The sequence below is a fragment of the Gouania willdenowi genome, chromosome 9 (assembly GCF_900634775.1).
Source record: "Gouania willdenowi chromosome 9, fGouWil2.1, whole genome shotgun sequence".
In the NCBI taxonomy this organism is placed as follows: Eukaryota; Metazoa; Chordata; class Actinopteri; order Blenniiformes; family Gobiesocidae; genus Gouania; species Gouania willdenowi.
Genome location: NC_041052.1, coordinates 12,540,399 through 12,567,936, shown reverse-complemented (window position 1 = coordinate 12,567,936; position 27,538 = coordinate 12,540,399). Strand labels below are relative to the sequence as shown.

Genomic DNA, 27,538 nt, shown 5'->3' with positions numbered 1-27,538 from the left:
GTCAGACTGGTAGTTTTAATTCTGCAGAGACTTTATAACAGTTCTTTCAGTGGAGTAGGTTGGTTGCTATGATGGATGGATGGACAACTGTTGTCACAGCAGGGCCACAAAAATGTGATGGTCTGATCCGAGGGCCACATTATCAACATTCATGCCATTAACAATGAATCTGAGCATTAACACAGGAAAGGGCTTTAAGTCATTATAGTTTTTAGTCATTTTGTATGTTTTTTGTAGTGATTTTGTGTATTTCTCAGGTCATTATGGGAATTTCTGCTGCCATTTTGTGTATTTTATGAGTCAGTTAATGTGTTTATGCTATTTATTGTGTTTTATTTGCATTTTGTTTATTGTTAATCTGGGCCTTTTTTTTTTAAATTCAGTATTTTTTTTGACATTTTCTGTAATTGTCGTTTTTTGAGTGCAGGTGGTTGTTTTGTGTATCTGATGTCCGTTTGTGTGTATTATGAGTATTTTTGGAATCTTTTTTTGTTGCTGCTTTGTGTATTTTGCTGCTGTTTTGTGTGTGTTTTTTTTTTTTTTTTTTTTTTTTGGAATTTATATAACTTCCAAATTCTTGAATTCCAATTTCTGGCAGATTTGTCTTGGGGGGCCCACACAGAATTAGACCAAGGGCCGCATGTGGCCCCTGGACCGCCAGTTGCCTATGTCTGCGATACAGTTATCCACCTTCAGGTTGGGTAACATAAGAGCTTCCTCAGAAATGCACCATGTTTGATATTGCACACAGCTTTCACACATCTGTGGCAACAGATGTTCCACCCAGCTTCATGTGAACATTACAGTGGCTACAACTATATCTTTAGATAGTATTCAAAAAAGATATTTATTTATTTATTTAGTTAAATAACTGCAAAAATCAGTGTTGTTCATTCAACGTGGTCGTTAAATGGATGAATTCAACATTAAATGTCATCAGGGCTCCATGAGCACCAGCTGACATTTAGCCTAAAGGTCAAGCACACACTGGACAAAGTATCCTGTTGCCTCTGCAGATGATGTGTCGTCAAATTAAAACACTCAAAACAACAACTTCACATATCATCTGAAGACATTTTATTTATCTTATCTCACTTGTTCACACTTATATCGAGAGCCAATAGCCATAACCCGAGAAAAAAAAAAGGTTTTCTGCTCACATTCCAGACTTTTAAGTCTATTTTATCATATGTATGCTTAATTCTGAGTTTGACATGCGAGAGGTAAACAAAAAGCAGTTTCTTATTCTCTTAAGTCTCCGAAAATGAGACAATTCTCCCCAAAACTCTAAAAAAAAAAATAATAATCTTGCCCCGTCTTTTTAATTCAGAATAATTTATTAAGACTTCATCATTCCAAACAGTCTTTATATCCTTCATCAAGTTATGTTGCATAGTAGCAGGAATTGTTTTCTCATCTTCAACATTCATTAATCTTCATTGTATATTTAAGGCACAGCTGAAAGTCGTCGTTTGTTCAAGTGCGGTTCTATCTTTGGTCACAGTAACAGTTAATGTGTGCATTTTAAAGACAACCGAGGTTTGAAATCACAGCTTTGAACCACCTGCGTTTCATTATAAAGGTTTACCTTAAAAAAAAAAAACGTGCTAAATGACTAGCCTACGGTTAGCTAACGTAGCGTAGCAAACTTTAATGGCCACGTCTCTTTTAAAAACAATTGGTTTATGGTTATAAAGATTAAAATATGTTTTAATTTGACAGCATAGATGTCTTCTTGCTCCAACACTACTAAATTTGATGAAATGTCATCGAGCAGCTCTGCGTTAATTCCGCTAATGAGCCTCCCAGGTGCGTAGGAGCAGGACGACAGCTGAAATAGTGGCTAATTGAACTGGGTTTGACACCTGTGAGTTAGCTTATGAAGCTAGCATTCTGAAACAAAACGCTAAAAAGGGTCATGGTGTCCACTCGCACTAGATTAATGTAAAAATGTAAGTTAAGGATAGCAAAATTTAGCACAAGTTTTCAACGCTGGCAGGTCCTAATCACTCATATTTAAGGAGTAAATTCACATTTAACTATAAAAGTAGTGGCTCTGTATTTGTCACTCAATCCACAGATTTGGACTAAATAATAGAATTTCTGGACTAAATAATACAATACAATACAATAATACAATCAAATATAATAGTTATTTTGGTCATGAGAATAAAGTGGAAGGCCTGTAGACACAGACTGCATGTTATTCCTGTAAATAAAGACATTTTAATGATGCCTAATCCTGGAGGGATTCAGTCCTTCATGTTTTTAAGCTCCTCGTGCTGAAACACACCTGACAGATGAATGACCGTTTTCACACAACACGCAGAGCAGAAAGACGAGTCATTAAAATCAGGTTTGTTTGGAGCTAAAAGGCTTTAAAAACAATGCAGGACCGCCGACCTTCACTCATACTATGACGTCTTCAATCTCAGGTGGTTGGAACATTTTAATGGAGGTGTTGAATGAGAGTGAAACGGTGTGGGTCACTTCTTGGCATGTTTCTGGCAGATGGCGACGTACTCCAGCACATCCTCACGGGAGCCCATGGCTACAGGGGTGCGCTGATGGATGCTGTTGGGCTGGATGTCCAGGAGGTTCTCGTAGCCGGTGGAGGCCAAGCCACCAGCCTGTTCTATGATGAACGCCATGGGGTTGCCTTCGTAAAGCAGTCGCAGCTTAAGACAAGAAAGAAGACCAATTATACACCAGACGTGGGCAACTGGCGGCCCCGGGGCCACATGCAGCAGTTGGTCTAATTCTGTGTGACCCCCAAGACAATTCCAACAAAAATTGTAATTCATGAAATTGGAAGCAATATGAAGCCCAACATAATACATGCAATAACTCCAAAAACACAAAGCAGCAGCAACAACAAAAACACAAAAAAGATTAAAAAAATACACACAACCATCTAAACGCACAAAACAACAATACAAATATAAAATGACACAAAAAAAACACGCAATGCTAACATTTACACAAAATGATAGAAAAAATACCCAAAATGACAAATACTAGAAAAAAATCCAAAAAGCCAAATTGACAAACAAAATGAAAATATAACATACAAGAAATAACAAAAACACATATGACATAAAATACACAAAGGAGGTATGTTACGAATCTAGATTACCTCTTATCGCGCTAACTTCCAGGATTAAATCAGTGTGTGCAGGACTACGAAGCTCGCTAACGTCTTACGAAGCTAAATCACCATGGAAACTTATGCTGAACGACTAGCCTGGTCACGTGCAAATGTTGCTCTGGCTAGGATTTTAACGAGCGTTAAAGTCCCGCCTCCTGACCAATCAGTTTTCTTAGAAAGCGAGCCGTGCAGTAAAAGGTGACGTGTGAACACGTCACTGTGTGGATCAGATGGCTGACAAATCAGATCCGCAATATTTAGACATCAATGCATTTACCGATGACACCCTTAAGTAAAGATATAGATTTATATCTGATGGACTGATCTACAATCAGCTGACAAAGCCTGTGTCTTGATCATATGCGGGATGGGTGAAGTCATATATTAATTCATTGAATTAATTCATATAAGACTTCACTCGTTCGGATCGAGACACAGGCTTTATCAGCTGACTGTGGATGCTTAAAAGTCACATTATTTATGCTATTAATTAGGGATGTAACGATTAATCGCAAGGCAGTTAAAAATCGATTCGTAGGTATCACGGTTGATATCGATTTTCTGAAAATTGAATCGCAGTACTTTTTTTATCCACAAGTGTAGGCGGTGGGCGGAGTCTGCTAATACTTTCTTTCTGGCCGCCTTCTACTCTTAAATATGTTAATAAATGATTCATTACCCCTTTAGCACCGAAAGAATATCTGTAATATTACTTGAATATCTGTAAAAGTCACGTTTTTCTATTAGCGCTGTCTGCTAGCATAGCTTCTCTTCTTCACTGCAAGATATCTGCATGCCAACCGACCACTGTGTTACCAGCGCCCTCTGCTGGTCCAAACAAATATGACGTAAATCAGTGTAATCACGGTTTTTTTTTTTAAAGTCCAATTGTTAAGGCACAAAATACATTTTCAGTTGCACTTTTAAAAAGAAAAAGAACTATTATGCAGTTTTGGATTGTTTATTATAGAACCAGAATTTAAATTAATAGGCTTCATTTCTATTATTCCTTTATTTATTTCATTCAAGATTTATTTTTAGTTAAATTGCATTGTTTTGAATAGTTTATCAACTTTTGACAATGAAATATAAAAGGAAAATAGTACAGTATTTTCTAGTTTTTTCCCAAAAAAAAATTTGTCTACATTCCCATTTTGTAAAATAAATCGTGAGAGAATCGTATCGTGAATCGAATCGTATCGGGAGTTGAGTGAATCGTTACATCCCTACTATTAATCCATTGGATGGGATGATGAATAATTTTACACATTAACAGTGTCAGCAGCTTCCTGCCTGTGTTCCTTCATTCCTGCCTTTTCTGTAACGACAGTGTTGTTGTTGTTCTGAATGATGGATTTTAATTTGAATCATTTTAAACTTAAGCAACACCTAACCGGTGAGGAGCAAGTTATGAAGTGAATCAGACCTGAGCAAGTATAAAAGCTCCGCCTCCTGCTGCGCAGCACTACTGTTGTTTTTCGTTGTCATCATGGATTTAAATTCATTATATTTATTCAAGATCATAAGCTGTTATTTACTCCATTGTAGTGATTGGTCAGACGCTGCAATCTCCACCCCTTTTATGTGAACGCACACGTACCCAGGCTGAAAACACTTAGTGTGTTATGATCAACCGTCGCAAAACGGCTTCTGTCTGACAGGGAATGTTTGGTTAGATGAAGCCTGCTAACGGACATTAATCCAGGATATAATTATCTAGATTCGTAGCAAAAGGCCAAAATGTCAGCGGAAATTCCAAAAATTACATAAATACACAAAATGACTAAAAACTACACACAAAGAAAACAAACAATGACAAAACCCTTTGTTCTCTCCTGTGTTAATGCTCAGATTTGGTTGTTATTTTTAATACTGGCATGAATGTTGATAATGTGGCCCTCAGATGAGACAATCATATTTTTGTGGCCCCCATTGTGATACTGATAAGAGTTGCCTATCCCTGTTTTACACAATCACTTCAGGCTCAAATTTTTCAAAAAATTAAAATGAAATCACTTAAATTGATCAATTTTTTGCAAAAGTAAACATCTTTAGTTTTAATTAAATTTACCATCCAATGTTTTCCCCTATTTCTTATTTGCACTGGTTGTGACGAGTCAAACGCTTTGTTGTATTTTAAAAACAATACAATGTTTCTTTTTACATAACAACCGTGCTGGCTTTAGTTAAGTCACATGTGGAGGTGATGAAACCAGATTGTGACACCATCACCACTTCCAGTGAGAACAAAAAAAAAAGAAAATGTGTTGCAGTTCAATGTAAATGGAAACTTGTTTATTTTAAACCACGACACTGCTCTGAATCCAGTCTGAGGATGAAAATAGTCCTGGAGTTTAATTTTCCACATTCATGACTTTAAAAGCAAAGGCATTCCTTGTATTTAGCAGGTTTAGTCAAATAAAATTAAGTGAGTTGGTAATAATATTGTAATATGAGAGCTCTGAAGAGGTTGGAATATAGCTTGTATGCAACAATTTTGAACCATTTTGTGAACATAAGCCATCAACACAATGAAAATTGCAGTGCTGATTGCTTAATATGTCATTTTCAAAAGATTTCCATTGAATTGCCAGTATTTGTAGAAATGTATTATTGCCAAACAATATCGGTCCTGTGACTGGTTGTCAACAGTGAAAAAGTCTGACCAACATTTTTCATTAAGTCATTCACAGTTAAAGTGCATTTCTTTAATTTTCTGTATTTCTTACTTCCCTAAAGTCAGAGAATCACTTCAGTTTTCAATGTTCTTTGTTTTTTATTTTGTCAGAACAGTTTAAATATAAGTGCTCACCTTTCCTTCAGGGTTCTTCAGATTTCCTGGGTATAAAAAGATTCCTCCGTACATCAGTGTTCGATGTACATCTGCAACCATAGAGCCCACATAGCGGGCGTTGTAAGGTGCGCTGCCATCCTATTACATATTAAAAAAAGATCAGATAATCCCTTCAGTTTTAATTGTTTGGTTAAATTGCAGTTAATAATGGATTATGTGTTCCTGCTTTTACATAAATAAATACCAATAGTTATAAAAGCAATGAAATAAAACCACTATGTCCTCCCGTGTTTGTTACCTGAGGGAACTTCTTCTTCTGCAGATACTCTGTGACAGCAGGATCAAAGTATTTTGCGTAACCTTCGTTCAGGCTGTAAATCTTTCCTCGTTCCTTAATCCTCACATTTTTATCCACCAGGATGAATTCACCGATCGCCTGACACAAACAAGACAAATAAAATATGTAGAGAGAGTTGTGAAGAGCTTCAGGAATGAATTTAGTACAAGGTTTTTCTGTTTCCCAGAAAGGTACTGACTGGGTCCAGCATAAAGCCATTGACTCCATTGCCGGTGGAGAGTACGATCAAAGTGGCGCTGCCGTAGAGGGCGTAGCCGGCAGCCACCAGGTTTCTCCCTGGCTGCAGAGCGTCTTTCTCACACGGCTCATCATCTGTGACCTGACAGAAAAAACACAAATGACTTTATTTTGCTGTTAGTGTAATGATATTGGAGGTGGACAGAACAATGGTCATGTACTATGCACTACCTTCTACTTTCACACTAGAGCCCGTTCAGCCACATCGGTTAATACAGTGTTTACATATAAACTTAGCATTGTGTTTACAGTTTGCCTTTTCTAATGAACTCAATGCGGTATCAGTGTAATCACTGATGTTTATTTATTTGTTTGTCAGAATTACGTCCAAAATAATGACAAATTTTTAACAAAAGATGGACCTTGTGTTGTGGAAGATGCCGTCAAATTCAGGAAAGGATTAATATATTGATTCCGGATCAGTTCATTAAATCAAAAAATGCCTGTCTCTCATCATTGGCGAAATGTCGAATCTTAATATCTCAGTTTGCAATTAGCAGTTACTGTATGTCGGGTTGGTTTTTCAAGTATCCCACTGAGTTTTGGATCAGTTTCAGATTGCACATTTCATCCTAATTTTTTGAAAAATTGGGGGGTATCCTTACATTTGTACCTACTGTATAATTATTAATTGTGATTAAAAATAAATAAATATTCTAAGCCTTTAAAGTGTGAATGATCATTGTACCATGATCAGGATCACTGATCCAGATAACTGCCAATATCTGGCAAGAAGGAGATTTGGAGCTTGGCAGAGGTTTGTTCTCTGTGTTTACAGTCCTCATGTGGATAGTGTTACTAGTTAAAACTCTTTATTTGAATTTTGTAGCTTTCTGCTCATTTGTCTTCAATCATATGCTGGTATTATGAGATGTCGTGTTCATGTACAGTAAATATTCTGTGTATATCAATGTTTATGTTTCATATATCGGCCGATATATCGGATATATTACTGTCGGCACCAAAAATGGAAAGGTTTGGACTAACCTAAAAAAATCATAGGTGACATAATTGCCGTTTGTTACTCGGGGTGTCCCGATCCACTACTGATATCGGATATCGGTCCGATATCAGCCAGAAAACGAATATCGGATTTTATCGGACTGCATCTAAACTCTCCAATATATATTATATTATATTTATTCAATTGTAGAATAATGAAGATATCATGTTGAAGGTTAAAATGTATGTAACTAATTGGTTAATAATAAATGGGTCAGTTTTTCTCATACCGACTATTGTTCTCTGTTTGAGTAACATCACTTGATCAAGCCTTTTCTAACATTCCACATGACAAAATAAGTAATTTTCTCGCTCTGTCTCTGTGTTTTAGCTTCATTTTTACTGTTGTTTTTATACTGTTTTAGCTTCAATTCTATTGTGGTTTTATACTATGTTGTTGTGGTTTTATCATGTACTGTTAAGTGACCTTGGGTGACCTGAAAGGCGCTGAATTTCAAATAAAATGTATTATTATTATTAATAAAAGTAAGCATGATTCATGCTGATGTAACATCGTATCGATATCGGTATCGGCCAATACACAAGGCTGCTTTATCGGTAGTAAAAAAAAGTTGTATCGGGACATCACTATTTGTTACAATGTTAAAAAATGAAAATAAATAGTTTACTGTCAAAAAAAAAAAAAAAAAAAAACTAAAAAAACAATAACTATAAAAAAAAAAGACAAACTGGATTCAGTGATGAAACAAAAACAGTGGCGTTATTGAGCCCTTCATTAAACTACCTTATGCAACATTAAAGCTTTGGTGTTACCTTTTTGTAAATAGCAAAGATGGTTCCAATGGAGACGAGACAGTCAATGTTGGAGGAGCCATCCAGAGGGTCAAAGCAGACTATGTATTTACCCTGTGGAAGGAAGAAAAAAGTCCATTACATTCAGGCAAACTTGTGATTTATGAATGCTAAAATCACCTCTGAATAAATAATACAATTTTGGATGCTGCCCTTAAACTGAGTCAGGCACAGAAACATTTTAAAACTGGATTATTTATTCTAATAAAGGGCATCTGTGATTAGAGTGGCTTCTTGCTTTTTTTCCACATAAATAAAAACAACTTCAGAAAAGTTTAGCTGCAGCAAATCTCTGTGATCTGATGTGGTTCTACCGTCCGTCCGTACTCCGTACCCTATTGTCTGGATCCACGATGATTGCCCGTTCATTCTCTTCCGACACCATCATACAGGATGTAAACGAGGACTTGATCATGTTGATAACCAGATCGTTGGATAGGATGTCAAGCTTCTTCACTTGGTCACCTGTCACATTAGTGCTGCCTGCGATGCCGTATCTGATAACAAACAGGAAAGAGGAACTCAGCATTTCAACAGTATTCAGTAAAATATGGATGTTTTCCAAAATATCAGTGCAAAATGCAGTAGATTAGAGCACAGTTCCAGCATTTAAAGGCTCAGTTGATGGGCATATCAGTGTGGCCAGTGTGCTTGCGATACCAAATATGAATTTGAATATTAGAAATAGGAAATTCCTTTATTAATCACATGTTTGCAACTTTGCATGTATGGCTTTCACTATTTCACAACATTGCTGCTGATTATAAAGACTTGAAATTGGTTTAGATTAATAAAAAAAAAAATGCATGGGTGTTTCACTGGTATGGTAAACTCTATTTGACCTTAAACAAATGTAAAAGGTGGATAAACTGTTTTGTTTTGCAAAGTCAATACTCTAAAAAGTCCCCAGGGCAAATACAGACAATAATACATTTTGGGCAAAATTACTCCCAAATATCTATAATACAGTATGTTAAATATTAAAGGTGGCACGATTTATCGTGCGACAAGATATTGCGATAGATGTCTCGTCAACGGTACGAGTGGTATCCCGGGGTGTGTATGTGCCAGATAAAAGAATATCCACACTATCTACTACACACTAGATTGTTATGGTTTGTTTTTATTCCTATTGAGTTGAAAAGGTCAAAGAGCAAATAAGTAAAGTAAAATAAAAATAAATTACCCATACTTATTTGGCCAAATATGATTTTATGGGTCTTTTTTCCTTTGCAAAAATATTCTATCATTATAGTGAACCCATCATCAACTATCGTATCATATCATTAACTCAGTGTATCATCCCATCCCTACTAAATATCTAAAGATGCAACTTGTGCATGACACTGCATTTTGGGCGTTGGCTGATGAATCAGGAAATTCTCAGATTAACATCTATTTTTACAATACATTTTTCTAGTGTAAAAAGTGACAGAATTGTTTTATTGCAAAGTCAATATTCAAAAATTTCCCAAGGGCAAAAACAGGTGACAATAGATTTTGGGCGAGATTACTCTTGGATATATTGTTCAAACATTTACATACAATACATATAGCAATTTATCGTGCGACAAGATATTACGATACTAAAACGTGTCAGATTATCTCTCTCTCTCTCTCTATATATATATATATATATACACTCACAGAGGTAAATAACACACCAGACCGTAATGGTTTGTTTTTAATTTTATATTCCTATGGATTTGAAAATGCCATACCGAGAGTAAGTATGTAAAATAAAATAAAAGCATAGTTATTTTACCAAATATATATATATATATATAGTCTTTTTTCCTTTGCAAAAGGTACTGTATTGTTATCGTGAGCCCATCATCATCTGTTGTATCAACTCAGTGTATCGTCCCACCGCTACTAAACTACCACAATCTAAATAAAAATGCAACTTATGCATGACACAGCATTTTGGAATATGGCTGATGGATCAGGAAACCAAAAAAAAAAAAAAAAAAAAAAAAACTGTCATCACCTTAAAAAGGTTTCAAAACGAGTTCTCATCAATGAACAGTATAGTTTATATTTAAAATACAAAAGCGTGCCTGTTCTCCAAGTTGCACACGGAACAAAGAATGTGTGAAAGATAAGTGGGAACAGGATCATGGTGTGGCATGTGTTTCCTGATGTGCGCCTGGAGAACCTGAATCTCCTGCTTTGCTGGTGGCGACGTGGATGCAGATGAGTGGATGCAGATGAGTGAGACTGCGTGTGTGCGGCTGGAACCGTGAAAGTTCTGACATAACAGAGTTAAATAAACCAATAAAGTGACGTTTCAAAGCAAACACTGTCAGTGGAAGTAGAGGCGAACTCACAGGTGAGCGATCCCAGCTTTACGCACGGCGCTGGAGATGGCTTTGATGGCCGTGCACATGGAGTTGAGCAGCGTGGTCAGCTCCCCGGTGCCCTTCGCCTTCCTGCCCTCGTGCATCACGAAGGTGGTCACCGTGACCACGTTGGTGTCGATGACTTCTCGCTCGGACATGGTGGCAGAGAGTCCTCCTGATGGAGATGGTGTGGGCTGGAAAGTCAAGGATTTATAAATCCGAGGAAACACGGAACTGAGTGTTGAAACGCACCAATCCACGCAGGGCGCAGAGAGGAGTGGCTCTGTGTGAGCACTGGACCGGGATGTGATGAAATGATAACGTTACCAACACTAGCGTGTGACCTGAACAAAGGGAGCTGCAGGAGCATTGGTTCATCGTGCGGTGGTGCAACACTGTGCGCGTGCACTTTTCAACAGGTTAGACAGAGATTGTGTAAAAACAGCCTGATATTCATTCACCAAAATCTGTTTCAATGCGTTTGGTTATTGGAAGGTCTGTTCAATTTAATGACAAAAAGTTATATATTTTTTATTTATTTCTATAATTTTTCATGTAGTGCATATGGAAGCCCGTTTCCGCCACTAAAAAAAATAAATAAAAATCACCAACAAAAGTCATAATTATGAGATAGAAAGTCATAATTATGAGATAGAAAGTCATAATTATGACTTTTCTTGGTGATTTTTTTTTTTTTTTTTTGTGGCGGAAACGGACTTCCATAAGTGCACCTGTGTCAAACTCGAGGCCTGGGGGCCAAATCCGGTCCTTCAGAGCATCCGATTCGGCCCGCAAGCAGGAGAAAGTGAAAATGACAGAGGAAAAACATGAATCATTGTGCAAATTACCAATTTACAATTCAGTTATAAATTGTTGTTGAAAGAACTCTAAATCTTTCTAAAATACTGCAGTTTTTCTCAAATTATTTCACCAAATCTCCCCAAATTAAATACAAATTTATATCCTGTTCCGTTCCCCCAGGCCCTAGCCTTTTTGGTGCCCTAGGCGAAATTACTTAAAGGCGCACTGTGTAACTTTTGGCCACAGCGCCACAACACTGTCGAAAAATCAACAGTCAGTCGGGCCAGCCTCCCTTGTCATTTGATTGTGTATGCAGACAGTAGTTGACCTGTACCTATGGGATAAGGATTGGCTCTGAGGGCTGGCTCGCGTCGTGGCTCCAGTCTATGGGCTGGAGTATGGACTGGAGGAGCAGCCGTCACCGCCGCCCTCCTCTCCCCGCCGCTGGAGGCCTGGCGCTCGGCCCTCCTCACCGTGTCGGTGGCACTCCCCCCCTACTCCCTGGCCTCGCTGCAGTCGTCGGTCCCCTTCGCCGAGGGTCCCGGCGGCGGCCGGAATGATCGGCGGATGGGTGACCTTGCGAATGCCGGTTTGCACGTCCCCTCTGACCCCCGGCAAAGGGAGCCGACAGCGGCGGCGAGGCCAGGGAGTAGGGGGGAAGCGCCACCAACGCGGCAAGGCGGCAAGGCACCGGGTCTCCGACGGTGGGGAGAAGAGTGCGGCGGTGGTGGCTGCTCTTCCAGCCCATATTACAGCCTATAGACTGTAGCCACGGCGCGAGCCCAGCCCTGAGAGCCAACCCTTATCCTAAAGTTACGGATCTCACATGACCTGGCCAAAGACGGTCCGTCTCTACAAAGTTACATGATCGGTATTTCAAGAGGGACGCCCCGCTCGCAGCATTGATACTGTCAAGCCCTGTTTATTGGCCTTAGGAATCATTTAAAATAACTCATATAGGTTAACTCTTTAGGTCAAAAAGTCTACCGTGTGCCTTTAATGCTAACCCTAATTTTAAAATTTAGAATAATGTACTATAATACAATACAACACCAATAGATATAGTGCAAATGTCTCGAGGGAACAATAACAAAAATGGGTCAAACTCCAACAGAAATGCAAAACAGTGCAATCAAAAGTTAAAATAAGATATAAAAGTTTCAGTACAAGGTAATTTCTACTTTCCTGTTTGGTTTTACTAGTCAGTAACACTAATCTTAAAACCATAGAACACAATGTGCAAACAACACAATAGAAGTATATAGAGTTGAACTACAATTAAAATAAAATAAATATGGGCAGAAAATTAGCAGGTATAGTTACAGATTTTTGTATTAATATTTAATTAAGAAAAAAACATGTACAGTGATTTTAAAGGGTGTGTTTCACGTTTATATAAATAAAACTGGGGGGTGCAAGTTGGTGCCCCTCCAGCAGATGGCGCCCTATGCGGCCGCCTGTGTTGCCTGTCGGGAAGACCGGCCCTGCGTTCCTCCTCCTGTCCACTAACCCCAACCAGTCGACGCAGATGGCTGCCACCTCTGAACCTGGTTCTGCTGGAGATTTCTTCTTGTTAAAAGAAAAACTAGTTTGAAAGGAGTTTTTTTTTTAACTTCCCACTGTCGCTTATGCTTGTTCATGTGGATTTGTTGGATTTTATTCCATTTTATTGCAAATTTTATATTTTGAAAGGGCTTTGAGATGACTTTTGTTGTAATTGGCGCAATATAAATAAAGTTGAATCGAATTGAAAGGAAAAATCAAAGGAAATTGAAGCATCTGTCATTTATTGTTCAGATATTGTTGTTGTCTTTCATTTTCTATCTATCTATCTATCTATCTATCTATCTATCTATCTATCTATAACCAACCAACCAACGAACCTATCCATCCAACAACCAGATCAATACAGGAAGATACAGCTGACTATTCATGTATTGACAATTTGTTTAGAAATTCCACGGTTTTTTTTGTCATAACTTTATGTTAGACACTAAACTTCCACCAGAGGGCGTCCTTTACCAATAAACCGATGTTGCCGTGTGGTTGCCATGTTGGCAGTGATCTGCGAAGAGAAATTGTTTATATATATATATATATATATATATATATATATATATATACATTTCTACACCATTAGCTATAGAATAACCTAAATGTCACACTGTATACACTGTTTTGTAGAGGTAGGAGAATATATTGTGCAACATTAAAACGTCACAAGATTTCTTGTTGAGAGTGTGAGTGATAATATTTTAATGTTTATTTTTTAATATACCATTTGAAACTTGAAAAGTTCAAACAGAATTGAGAGAGCAAAAATATTTGGTCTATAGGCCAGATATGCCAGGTGTCTATGGAAGACCAAACCTGCCAAAATTATAAATAAATAAATAAATGTGGAAATAAATAAACGTATAAATAAATACATGTTTAAATAAATAAAAGTAGAAATAAATAAATGTTGAAATAAATAAATGTTGAAATAAATTTAAGGTATTTATTTATTTATTTATTTATGTCTCATTTATTTACCAGTTTTTATTAATTTATTCACACATTTATTTATTTATTTGTTCATTCTTTCATTTATTTATTTCAATATTTATTCATACATTGTTTATTTATTTATTTATACTTTTGGCAGGTTTGATCCTCCAGTGGGTGTCAACCAAGAACAGACCAAATAATTATGGTGTCTTACTGCAGGGGTCCTCAAACTTTGTTGGCCTTCCTCTAACTTTTGAATAAAGTACCCGCCTTTACGTCCGACGAAGACATTTTGCTCAGAATTCTGTGAAAAAAACAAACCAAAGAGCATATTGATGGAATAAATGACTGATAGCACGTTTTAAAGAATCTCATTTTGTAAATAAGTGGAATGAAACAGTATTAGTGCCATCTAAGTGGGTTTATTTCTATAGTTTTTATCATTTACTGATGTGGGACCAAGACTGACCCTTGTATTTTCAGTTCATGTTCGAATGAAGATCATGTCTATCATAATCTTTTGTGTTTTTGGTGTCATTTTGTGTGTTTTGTCTGTTATTTTGATTATTCAGAATGTTTTTCTCTTATTTTGTGTGTTTTTGTTGTCATTTTTTGTATTTTTCTCTCATTTACTGTGTCTTTGTTGTTGCTTTGTGTGTTGAGGGTAATTTTTAGTATAATTATCAATTTTAACCAAAAGCAAACATTATAAAACCCCATATTTATAATGCTTTCATTTGTAATTTCTACAGTCTTTCTCTCAAATATCCCATGTAGGGCTATCATGTACCCCTACCCCTATTTGAGAAACACTGTCAAAACAAGCCCGAGCCCAAATGGGTTTCAAAATAACAGGCCTACTTTTGTAGCATCATCTGTGAGACGCTTTTTCATACCTATTTTTGTAAGAAAGCCAAAAGTGTTGGATCAGTGCCTGATGTGGACCACATCTTTATACTATAACTGTTTTTTTTTTGCGTCTTTTCAAATTATCGTAATGTATCGATCTAGTGAACTCAATATCGTGTATTGTATCGTGAATTTTATTGTCCGTCTCCCCACTGCTGTTCTGCATGTAGGGGAAATGGTAACGTAAGTATTGGAACAAACCACTGTGAGGCGTTTAGGAGTAGGGGTGAGTATTTGCAAGGATGTTGCAATACAATACGTACATATCACGATACAATATTATCAAGATGTCACGTCATATTGCGATATTCTACCCAGTTAATATCAAAATTAAAAGTAGAGATGAAAAATTAAGTGGCTGTATATGTTCATCAGAAGTTATTGATCATTCAGAGGTGAAATTGAGTGAAAACTATTTGCTTCAAAACATCCTATTTATTATTTATTATTAGTGTTTTTGCACATTTTCACTGAAAAAAAGAAAATGCAGTGTTACACGCTGCCATCATAAAATAAAGTTTCTTTTCACTGAAACTACTGCGTAGGAGTGTCAAAGTAACCATGACAACATAATGACGGCATTGTAACAACTGTAAAGTGAGAACATTAAGGATAAAGCACCCTGAGTTACTGACAATGAACGAAAATAAGAAAAAAATAATTTATCCTATTGTCTATTTAAACACTGATCTGAACAGATTAAATGTAAATAAAATGGCTGTGTAATGTCTCCAGCAGTAGAAAACACACACGTAAAAAATACATTAAGAAAAATGTTGATTAAATATCTGAAAAAAAAAATGTATTTAAAATCGACACCCAAAAAAATCGCGATATATTGTGAAATCGTTTTTTAAAATTAGGTTTAAACAGTACATGTTACATATGTAGCCTAAGTACCCTTTTATTTTCATTTTTGTAAATGTTCAAATTAATTAATTTTTTACGTAAATTCACCTCATTATAATTATGTTAATCTGACTTTTGCAAACTGAATTTATTAACAACGTTACAAAGGCCGCCAAGTAGTTTTCCTTGTGTTTTGACTCCGTTTCCTGGTTTGTCTGTGATTAAAGGAGCTAAAGCTGTCCCTCCTAAGCTCCGCCTCCCGCAGGTGAAGATCACCTGTGGTCGCTCCCACTTTCTCTCAAACTCACGCGCTCCACTCCGCTCCTACTGCGCATGTCTGCGGGCTGCCTGAGGCGGACTAGTACAAAGAGGCTGCTGGTGGCCGATGGTGGAGCGGGTGGACCCTGTGCTGTGCTTCGGCTCTACGTGTGTGTCCTCTCATTGAGAACTTTTTACACCTTATTCGCTTTCTATCTTCGGAGTTTTAACTCTTCGGGACAGTTTGAAGAGCGAAGAGGCAAAACAAGGCGGTCCAAAGTCCTGGAAGTGAGCAGGAGACACTGTCTGTGCGTCGGGTGAGTGCTTTAAACGCTTTAAAACTGCGCGAAACCTCATATTTATGGTAGTTTTTTGGTCCTCTTTGCACTTTGGATAGCTTCATTTTCCTTTTAACGCATGCACACGCATTCAGTTCGTTAACTTTAATAAGTTTAAGGTCCTAGTCCAGTCCCTGCATGGTGTGGGTCAGGTGGTGCTGCTACAGATCCCAGACTAGACAATCCCATGAAGCGCTGCTGCTTAATCTGGATTATGTTTAAAATCGTATGGTGTCTGTTGCACCTGCTCGTTTGTAGCGGATTTAATTTAAACAACAACAAAAAAAAAAACAATTTTCCTGAGGAGCTCTGATGCTGTCGTTCTGGTTGAATTTTGAGCTTGAACTGCAAGGAAATTAGGAAAAATGAGGAATAAAAGCCTTGGATAGTCGTGTCTACACCAGTGGTCACCAACAGGGTGTCCGCGGGCACCAGGTAGCCCTCATGGACCATGTAAGGGACCCTCAGGCCTGTTCTGGAGCTCTAGTCCTCAATGAGCTCCAACTAAAATCTGATTTACTTTCCAGGCTTCAAACTCAAAAAGATAAATCCAGATGACAGATGGAGTCATTCCCTTACTTTACTGTATTAAATTAATTAACCATCTTTAAATGTTTATTTTCCCTGAAACATTATGACATATGTTTTCAGGTGTCACATGTTTGGTATATGGGATTTGTGCTATGTTTTTAACAAAAATGCAAAGTGGATTTTTGTATAATAATACACAATGGTAAAATTGTACAAATATGTTGCATGTTTTAGGATTATTTAAAGTTGTTAGTTAGTAGCTAGTAAAATAGGAACATGATCATTTCCTGTGAAAGGTAATGGAAATGAAACAATTGCATAAATTAGGATAAATAAAGTGAAAAACCATGAAAATGTAGTATTTATTAGTAGTTCATAGTTTCAGAAAATGGTGACCTCAGACTGTAATTGTAATCCACACATTGTAATCTATCACCTCCTCTTCATCAGAATATTAACATAACTTGTTCTAAAATCAAGCCAAACACTTCAACCTGCCGCATGGTTGTAGGAAAGTGTTTTAGGGTCAGTGTGGTGGGGATCCAGACCTGGATGGTGGTCCTCATTGTTCCGCGGAAGAGTCTTGAGGTCAAACAGGGCCTTTCATCTTTATGAGCTCCTCACTCTTTCTACGTTTCTGTAGTGACAAAGCTCTGAATTGATATGTCAAAGGAGAATAATATGAGCTTTTGTGAAAGCAGGTTTAATGAAATTCTTCAGCTTCCAATTTGGGACCATTTGACACATCTCTGAATAGAGTTTTCTACACGTGCTTATAAGTAGAGATTAAATACAGCCATTTAGAGGGGGCTGGATTCATCCTGGAGGTTGGATACGTACAGAAATAAAACCCCACCAGATTTTCCTCCCAGGGTGAAGTAATTCAACATGAATAAAAAACATGTTGAGCAAAAGTGACAGGTGGATTTAGGTGAGGTGATAATTTAAAACTAAGATATCTCTGTTAAGGTCTTTTTATTTGGCAAAAAAAAAATATAATGATCAATTAGGGCTGCTCGATTATAGAAAAAATAACCATCACTATTATTTCAGTCAAAATTGAAATCACGATTATGTCAACCAAGATCTTACATGCACGTGCATTAAACAACTCAAAGTTAGTATTAATTAATAATTGTTTTTTTCTCGTGCATGCCAAGCTTTATTGCTTGTAAATATCTGAAATTGTGGAAGTTTGTTTTATTTAGCAAATAGAACAATTGTAAAATGTTGTTTTTATTTTTTGTTTTTTTAAATACATTTTTTTTTCTTGATCATGTTATTTTTGTAATTGAGTGTAACGACCAAAATCGTAATCGAATTTTGATTAATTGCACAGCCTTACGATATGTCTCAATATCTCACTGCGCGATTATCGTATCGATCTAAAAAATGTCCAAATCGATTTTTTAAATAATGTAAAAACAAACATTTTAATTGTGCTAACATACTTGCTTGGAAGTTGCGCTTTATTTTCATAAAACATATTGTTGTAGATGTATGTGGTTATTAATTTTTACGAACTTAGACTCAGAATCTGTTGTGGAAGCGAAAGTGAAAGTTTTTTGAAAAATTTATTTTGACAGTTTTATAAATATACCACTTTTTTTTTATATTTGTACTTGAATTACAGTTTGTTGCTATTTACTTGTTTTCGCAAGTAAAAAAAAAAAAAAAAATGAAATCAATTGTATTTCATACTAGAGGTGGGTTCCTCTGGGTACCTCACGATACGATATGGCGATACTGCGTTTATCGATATTTTGGTCAGAAATCAATCTACGATAATTTATGACACAACAACAAAAAAGATTAAGTGAAAAAATAAATTGTTTATTTTATATCTCTGAAAGACAATAAATTAAAAATTTGTCCTATGAACAGTGACACTATTTTAGTGCAACATTTCTTCGTAAATAAGTGTCAACATACCAATGTTAAAGAATAAGTATCTCCAATAGTGCTTTCTGTAAACAAAAAATAGGGTCTTTTTTTTTTTTTACCAGTTACACCATTATAGTGCAATATTCCAGTAAACAATATATTGGTTCCTTCAACAAACAGTGACAAAATTTCTGTGAAGACCTTCCTGCACATTTTTGTGACAAAGCAGAAAAGGTTTTGGAAAAAAAAGAAAAAGAAATTCCAAAAAAGAAAAAAATCGATACTAAGCTCGAGCATATCGTTATTCAATCGTGCGAAAAAATATTACAATATATTGCCGTATCGAGATATCGTCACTCTCATATTTCATACCATTTTGTACTTGTAAAAGTGAAATGTGTAACTATTGATATTGTGTTGTTTAGTATCAGGCTATATCATATCGCCTGATTCATCACTCCCCTAGTAACCTGGTGCGTTCAAAGTTTTTCCGTTATCACACTTTCCCTCTTTTTCAAAAACCCTTTTTACATTTTTTTTATACTACGCTAGTAGCATCTCACACTTTTCACTGTAAATCTCAAACTCCACAACTTGCCAGGCTCAAGATGCGACGTGACTCGCCCGGCGGTTATTCGTAATTTACCAGCGCCTGACAAGAAACACTATAAATCTTGTGGTGTACACCCATATTTGATTGAGCCCTTTAGGCCCTATTAATCTTCTTATAGCTTTAACGATATGCTCAGGCATGTTTGTGCTGTTTCCATCATGTTACAGTGTTTACCATACACACTGTTATGTCTCCAAGGTGTTTTCTGTCTTTCCTTGTCAGCACATTCATGGTTATCTATCTGTACGTCGGAACCTGTGATAATAATCTGCCAGTGTGCAGATAAATGGGCTTGACTTAAAAAAAAAAAAAGAAATGTAGTTAATGTGCCGTGTTATTTTTATACTTATTTATTAGTGACATTTTTTCTGAGTTGATATACAGTATATATTTTTTATTTATTTAAATAAATCTTGTTGTGTATACAGTTATAAAATCATCTATTGAGCTCATCTTCGTCATTAACCTCATGCTACAGAAAGTCTTTGGAAAACAATTAAAAAAATACCAAATTGAAAATAGCTAAACAGACTCGATAGGCCCTTCCTGTGATCATGGAAAAAAGACAGGAATTTATCTTGAAATGGAAATTTTTATGCACATTAGGCAGAAGTAGAACTGTGACACAGAACATACTTTCACATTTATGTTCTGGTTCAATATCATGCATACATACGCAATTTTAGATGTGTAAACGCGGTTAAATTACAGATATGAATTTATTTCTATGGTTTGAAGGTATAGCAAAGACACAAATGTCAAATCTTGCGAGACATAATGCCAGACTCTTGAAATGGAAATAGCTATAGGACACTGACTAAACTCTCACCTACATGTTTTGGGACGATCTTGCCCATTTTCATAAAATTTTCCTTGTAAAAAAAAAAAAAAAATATGAGGTGAAGGTTTGGTAAAGGTAGCAAATGGATAGACATGTCAAATCTCACTATGTAATCTGGTGTGATGTTCCTCCGTACATCTGATATGAAATCAATAACAATAGTTAATAGAGGTGGGAACCTCTGGGTACATCATGATACGATACACGATACAAAACTCACGATAACGATTGACAATACTGCGATTATCGATATATTGGTCAGAAATCAATCTACGATGATCTATGACATAAGAAAAAAAAGATTAAGTGAAAAAATACAATTTTTGTTTTATATCTCTGAAAGACAATAAATTAAAAGTGTGCTATGAACAGTGACACTATTTTAGTGCAACATTTCTGTAAATAAGTGTCAACATACCAATGTAAATGAATAAGTATCTCCAATAGTGTTTTCTGTAAATAAAAAAATAGGGTCTTTCTTACCAGTGACACCATTATAGTGCAATATTCCAGTAAACAATATATTAGTTCCTTCAACAAACAGTGACAAAATTTCTGTGAAGACCTTCCTGCACATTTTGGTGACAAAGCAGAAAAGATTTAAAAAGAAAAGAAAAAAATCAATACTGAGCGGGAGCATATCAATAATCGATCTTGTGGGAAAATATCGCGATATATCGCCGTGTTGAGATATCGTCACACTCGTAATAGTTAACTGAATTATCCCTTCAAAGCATGTTTGACATGATTTGGGGCAGTTGTAATTTTTCCTAACATGTCTGAGCTCTAACTCTGTTCACTCTGACTGAAACAGGCTTAACTCTTAAGTCTGTCCATTGTGCATGTCTTAGCGCAGCACATGTAACATTTCTCATCCGCTCTCCAGTTTCCCACCAACACATAAGCAGATCTGGAGGCGGTGCAGCCTGGTGTTGGTTGGTACAGCAGGCTTAAGCGTCCCTTGTGGGACCTATAGCTCCCTGTGGACATATGGCAGCGCTCTTTCAATTAACACCTTCGTGAGACTAGCGTTGTCCACACAAGATCAAAGCTGGACTTCCGCCGCTCACATGTGCCACCATCCATCCCTCCCTCCATCACTCCCTTCTCTGTTTGTTTGGAGAACACATCCACTACACAGGCCTGTGTGAACTTCATATCAACTCCTGCTTAGGCTGTCCTTTGCTTTGGGTGTTCAGTTCTTTAGCTTTGGTGGTTTCTCTGTAATTTTAACATTGAGTGGGGTGCTCACTTGTAATTTTCAGTTTGGTTTGAACATCTGTTCACACTTCAGTCTGTCCAGTTTGCCTCTTTTGTATATTTTAGAGCTGCAAATAGCATTTCTATGGCTGCAAAGGCATTCAGTTCTTTTGCAGGCTTTTTTGAAATATCCTTGAACATGTTACTTGACGCTTCTTCTTATGATTTGAGGCGAAGGGAGTTTTCACAGCTGCTCGTGTTCTAAAGTATGGGGTGAACACCCAAAGAACTGCATGGACTTCTTACCGTAGTTATTACCAGCTCAAACCTACTTGGAGTAGTAGATGCTCTGAAACTTATTTAGAAGACTGTGAGATTGGTTGGTGACATGGCATCTCCACACTTTCATAGGGCATCCATTTTCGGTCTTACACAATGTCCATGTCTGTTTCATTTCCATTTTATCATCTTTCCCTGTATAAATGACTTTACTGGCTATTAATCTTACCCATAACTGTACCAAAAGATAATAAAGCCAACTACTGGTATCATTTTTTACATTTGATTCACTTCAGAGAATTTAGAAAAACAGGACGATTCCCCTAAATCACACAAGATTAAATCATAAGAGCTACGTTAGCTACGCTGCTAGACCCTCAGCCACCAGTTTAATAGGAAATATACCATGAAAATGTGAGAAATGAACCCAAAGCATTATTTGTGAAAATTTTAGTCACCACCAGCTGGCGAATTACCCTCACATTTTGCACAAAATCTTGCTCGGCCATGTGATTGGAGGTGTAATGCTTCTGCCATGTTGTGTCATCAGGTAAACTCATCACTAGTTCAGATAATTTACCAACAGCTAAACCTGTCTATGTATCAGAGCCTTTTCAGATTTGAATTCAGTCATTATAATCTGCCCCGCTTGTTCATAACACATTGAAAACACACATCAGATGAACTTCAGCTCATCATTCATTTTCAATCACACAATAATGCGATCATTGATTGAACCTTAACACGTAGCGCAAGATTATGGGTGGGATTGAATATATTTGTTCGTCTATCAATGGAAAATAGCGTGTATGCGTGATATTGTCCCAAAACCTGCACAACAACCTGTCTTTTTCTGTTTCAGAACATGAATTTAGTTTTTTTCTGTCTGTTTTCTGTGATCACAGAAAATCAGAGGACCTATGCTGCTCTACGAATTCTTACAGTTGAGCCCGGGATCGTTACCATAAATGCCATGGCCACATAGGGGCACTGTGAGAGTCTTGGTGGTGGAAAGGCTTTGTATTGGCAAGAAAAATCTCACCCACTGACTAGCCAGTAACTATAACGTCATGCTAGCAGGTAGCGGTGTGCCAAAATATCGATACTACGATATATGGCAATATTTTATCTTGCCGTACGTTATCGATACACCGGCGCCAAATATCAATTTTTTTTTTATTATTGCAACATACAAGACATGTCGAAAACAATATATATATATATATATACACACACACACACACACACACACACATAATAGATATAATGCAGTACATACACTTTGCTTGGCTGTCATTCATGTGAAATTGATTGACAATGTTTTGTAATTCCTCTGACTGAAATGGATTCAGTGCAGACAATAATCGCAGAATCGTTGCATTGTGCATTATCGTGGGCAAAATATCGTGATAGTATCGTATCGTGCAGTACCTGGTGATACCCAGCTCTGCTAGCAGGTAGTAGTACACAGAAATACACAGTACTCTATGATTCCTGCACATTTGCATCACTAGCACCCTATGACATTGCATCCCAGTCACATTATTTAGTGATTTTGGAAAATTGAGAGAATGACTGTTTTTTTTTTTCTAAATCAATGATCAATCTTTAGTGATTTGTAAAATGTCACCTCTGAGACATCAGAGGAGTACCTCAATTATTACTGTCATTTTTCTTCCGGAATTCATTTATTCAAACTTCCTTTTTCTTTTGTAAGTGTTTAACTGCTGACTTTGTTTGTTTGCTAAATAGCTTTTCTCTTCCTTTGATAAGCAGATGTTTCTGTGTTGCTGATATAAGACTCAATGACCTTTTTTTTTTTTTTTTTTAGCCTTGAAGGCAGAGGTGAAGTCCTTTGTTTTGCTGAGCCCCTCCACCAAATAAAGGGAAATGCTTGTAAGATTGTCTGCATTTCTTATCAGGCTTCCATAAGACTAGACAAACGGATAAGAAAGCAGTCATTGGTGAAGCTCTCAAACAGTTAATGTAACACTGTCCTCAGGAGCACTTCTGACTGCTTGGATGTTTTGTTTGTGACCTGGGAAGCTTCTTGCTGTTCCACGTATAGGGAGTTCTTTTATTCCTTCACACATGCTTCAACTTGCAATAGATTTTTTTTTCACTGTTGGAAGAAGGAATGGACGTGAATAAGCAAAGCTGTTGCTCTGTGCACTGAGGATTAACCTCGGCTAAACCTTGAAGTGTGTTTCACAAAGATGTTTTGTTTCCTGGTATGTTAATCCCTTTCTTTCCGTGGCGCTCGTTCCGTCTTCTGTTTGCGGACGAGCAACAGGTATCATGCACTTTCCTTACTTCCATTTAACCTTCAATAGTTTTAAAAACAATGACTTTTCTCAAGATGATGAAAACAAAGTGCTAGTGTTACAGAAATTGAAGAAAACGAGTGCAGTTTTATTCATTTCTGTTAATTGTCAATCTAAAATAAAATATTTATTTAAGGGGTGTTCCAATGAAAGGATCACATGATGCGCAAAACCGCACTGAAGATTAAAATGATAGTGATGCCGCCACAAAAATAAATGATCGAAATTGAGAAAATAAAAGAACTTGAGAAATTTGTAGTCGTGTCTGATGGAATGTCTCCAGTTTGTTCAAAGAGACATTGCATTTGGATTAGCGCCCGACTGATTAATCATTGTGGTCGATTAATCGGGCCGATTTTAGCAATCGCCAATAATTAACATTGGTCAATAGTCACCCGATGAATTGGGGTATAATTTGTAACTGATATGTTCATTCTTTGGTTTTGTTTTACTGAATTTCCAAAACAAAATGGAAACACAAGAAAAACATAAACCAGATAAGCAGCGTGTTTCAGTTTTTAAAATTAGAATGAGAAAAGGCTTTAGTTTGCGTGATATTTATGCGGAAATTCATTATTTGAGGCGAAAAAATTAGTCAGTAATAAAGATACAAAATATAATCCATTAAAACTATGGGAACAGAGGTTGGAATGGTTGTTAATTAGTTAAATGGTTAGTGTACGGGGGGGGGGGGGGGTTTAGGGTTTGTGTTAGCAGGGGGCGAGTACAGAGTTCAGTGGGTTTGTTAAAGCATCTCATAGCTTGTGGCTGAAAACAGTTGATCAGTAAGGTACTACTGGCAGTAATAAATGCAATACCACATCTTTGTACCCGTAAAGTTTTACACTAGATTCACTAAAAGTTTTCTAATGGCACACAGTGGTTAGTCTGCGGAAGGTGATGCGTGCTAAAGGGAAGTGTTAAATTGTAGCTTATGGCTTATCCCAGCATGTCATTATCCCTTCAAATTACTTGTGAATGAAATGCGAGGGGAGGGAAAGAGGGAAGAGGCAAAGTTCCCGCCTGTTTTTAGTACGTCACGGTCACAGCAGAACGAGCTGGTGCTGAAGGAACTCGGAGTACAACTGTATCTGTGATAATCCCTCAGCTATGCAGACATGCACGGACTATGATTGTTTACATCAAGCATTCCATGGTGAAAGATTTTGGCTTCTAATTCCATTTAGTTGAAAATCAGGAAGAGCTTACCAGGTGTAAACAGTTTGTGCCTCCGGCTTTCTGTCTTCAAAGTTGCAATTTATGACTTTTTAATAGTTGATTGCTCACATTTTGAAAAACATTTTAATTGGTTTTAAATATCACAGTCAACATTGAAGTCTGCTTTTGTTTTGTTGCTCTTTTGTTTTCCACTTACAGCGAGTCTCTTTACACAGAAAAGCAGGGAATTGGCCACAGCAGGATTATAGTTGTCTAAGGTTTATTAATGCATGTGTGAGGTAAAGGGAGGCCCATGTGGTTCGATCTTACAGATAAACTACTGTCACCAAAGGCCCGAAGAAGCTCCTGCTTGTTTTAATAGAAAGGTGTTGATGTAGAATATCACAGTGCATTATTTAGCTTACTGTGGGTTGGAAAAGTTAGGGCAGTGCTTTGGCAATACCGGCACTGGTGATTGAGTGCAAATTCTGTGGATTAGTCAGGACAGCATTGGTTTGAATAACTAACTGGTTCTTCTTCAACAATGGGTGGAAAAAAAAACGACCCCCACGCGATTGTCAATCAACAAAAATAGCTCAGTTTGTCGCCACTGTTTATGGCTCAGAGAAACACCAAGGCCTCGACCTGCAAGTCACCGGGCAGCTCAGGTTACAGCCTCCCTCACTGCCCGCTATTGTCAGGTTACAATGTGCGTGCGTGCGTGTATGCGTGTTGGTTGTTTGCGCCGCTGCTCTGTCCGTGTGACGTCTTCATGATTTTCTGCTTACACTGGGTGTTGCATCGACGACAGCTGGGTGAAGTGCTTTCAAAGGAAAAGTCAACAGCATCGAAATGATGAGGCAGGTAAGCGAAACAAAAACAGCACATTTGCCATGTTGTCGATGATTTTTGAGTAGGATTAACTGAATTGTTGTTTCAGTTGATCCACATTTTTTGCAGAGCTGATGTTTTTAATTCTGGACAAAGTCTGTTTATTATTGGACATTTAAACCACCTCAGAAATGTGTTTTATTTTAAACACCTGTGGGCTGTGAGGTCATCAGGTGTGCCGTAAAAATTACTCAATTTCACTTGGACTACTTTCAGACAGCAGGTCTTAATACACAGTTCAGACTTTTTGTCAAAAAATAATTTATTTTGGTGTGCTCGTTCATATTTCACAATACATTGTTTTAAAAGATAATATTCTAATATTCCCTACTTCTAACCGGATGCCTCTCGGATTTTTAATTACTTGTTAAAGTTGATGTATATAACTCCTTTGAACCTGAGATATGGTAGAGATGGTATAAATGTGGGTGAGGGGGAGTCTGTTTTGTCTACAGCTGCTGCTCCTAAACATTCCAGGTTAAAGATCCAGTCAAAAGGCTGACCGGGGCTCCACCTTTTCGTCTGTCATCTGCAGCTGTTCAAAAGTGAATGTTTGAGGCCTTTATTTAACTGGAATGACTTATAATCCATGTCAGTGAGGGACTTCATAATGCCTTTTTTATGTGCTTTGAAATGTTTGAAGAAGACTGGATTATTAGTGATTTCCTGCATGATTTATTGGGAAATTGTGCACAATATACCGGTAAATATACTGTACATTTACATTTCATGTGTGAAGTTGCATTGAACCACAGCAGGATATGCAGATTTACGGACAGACTTGTTCTTACTTGTTTTATTAGTGAGGGTCACTATTGTTCTCTGCTTTTTTTTCTGTCTACAGTCTTTGTTAACTCATTCACACATTCACATTTGTCCAATTTTGACAAAGAAGCTATCAAAAAATTGAAAGTTCCTGAGATTTATGCAATCGCTTTTATAGTTTGTAACTTTCAAACTTTTTGACTTAATACATGTTTACTTTCCCATTAATTTCTACTGGAAATTTCAGCCTTTTCAACTTTTAAGCCCTTCATTCCCAGCCATTCTTCAACTGATTTTTTTTTTTTTTCTTTTTTTCCCCAGCTACTACCTTCAATCCATTTAAACCTTTTTCAATTTTTTTCAACTGTTTCACCTTTTTAAATTTCTACTTTTTTTCAACCTTTTTTTTTATACTTTTTCAACACATTTCAACCTTATTGCTAATGTTAAGCTAAAGTGTTACCCTTAGGCTAATGTTAACACTAGACTAATTCTAACATTGGGTTAATGTTAACGTTAATGCTAAGCTAAAACTAGCTAATGCAGTGCGACGAGAGCCAGCATCTGCATCCTCTCTTGCATTTTCTTCAGGAAATGCAAATATTCGAGTTATTATTATTGTTTAGGTTCCCAGAACCACGATGTCTCCCAGGCACCAGCAATCAGAAAATATCCTGTTGTAGTCAAGTTGGCATTTAGGCATTCTGATTTTA

General features: G+C 36.9%; 2 protein-coding genes across 4 annotated transcripts in view; one reads left to right on the top strand and one right to left on the bottom strand.

Annotated features, from left to right (window-relative positions):
* Window positions 1-1,318: 1,318 nt before the first annotated feature.
* On the bottom strand, window positions 1,319-11,005 carry LOC114470146 (fructose-1,6-bisphosphatase 1-like). The gene is made up of 7 exons (XM_028458159.1): window positions 10,683-11,005; window positions 8,687-8,849; window positions 8,314-8,406; window positions 6,479-6,619; window positions 6,241-6,378; window positions 5,961-6,080; window positions 1,319-2,678 (listed from the first exon to the last, which is right to left on the bottom strand). Exons 1-7 carry the CDS (start codon window positions 10,850-10,852, stop codon window positions 2,487-2,489), a joined length of 1,017 nt encoding a protein of 338 aa, XP_028313960.1. The 5' UTR covers window positions 10,853-11,005; the 3' UTR covers window positions 1,319-2,486.
* A 5,081-nt stretch (window positions 11,006-16,086) lies between these two features.
* Window positions 16,087-27,538, top strand: part of kank1a (KN motif and ankyrin repeat domains 1a) — a 58,636-nt gene continuing 47,184 nt past the window's right edge. Inside the window, exon 1 of one of the 3 annotated variants that reach the window (XM_028456549.1) lies at window positions 16,087-16,318. The gene's annotated coding sequence lies outside the window, so the exon portion shown is untranslated. Of the gene's footprint in view, window positions 16,319-26,009; window positions 26,034-27,538 lie in introns of those variants that run through there. The other 2 variants (XM_028456555.1, XM_028456554.1) reach the window with 2 other exon arrangements.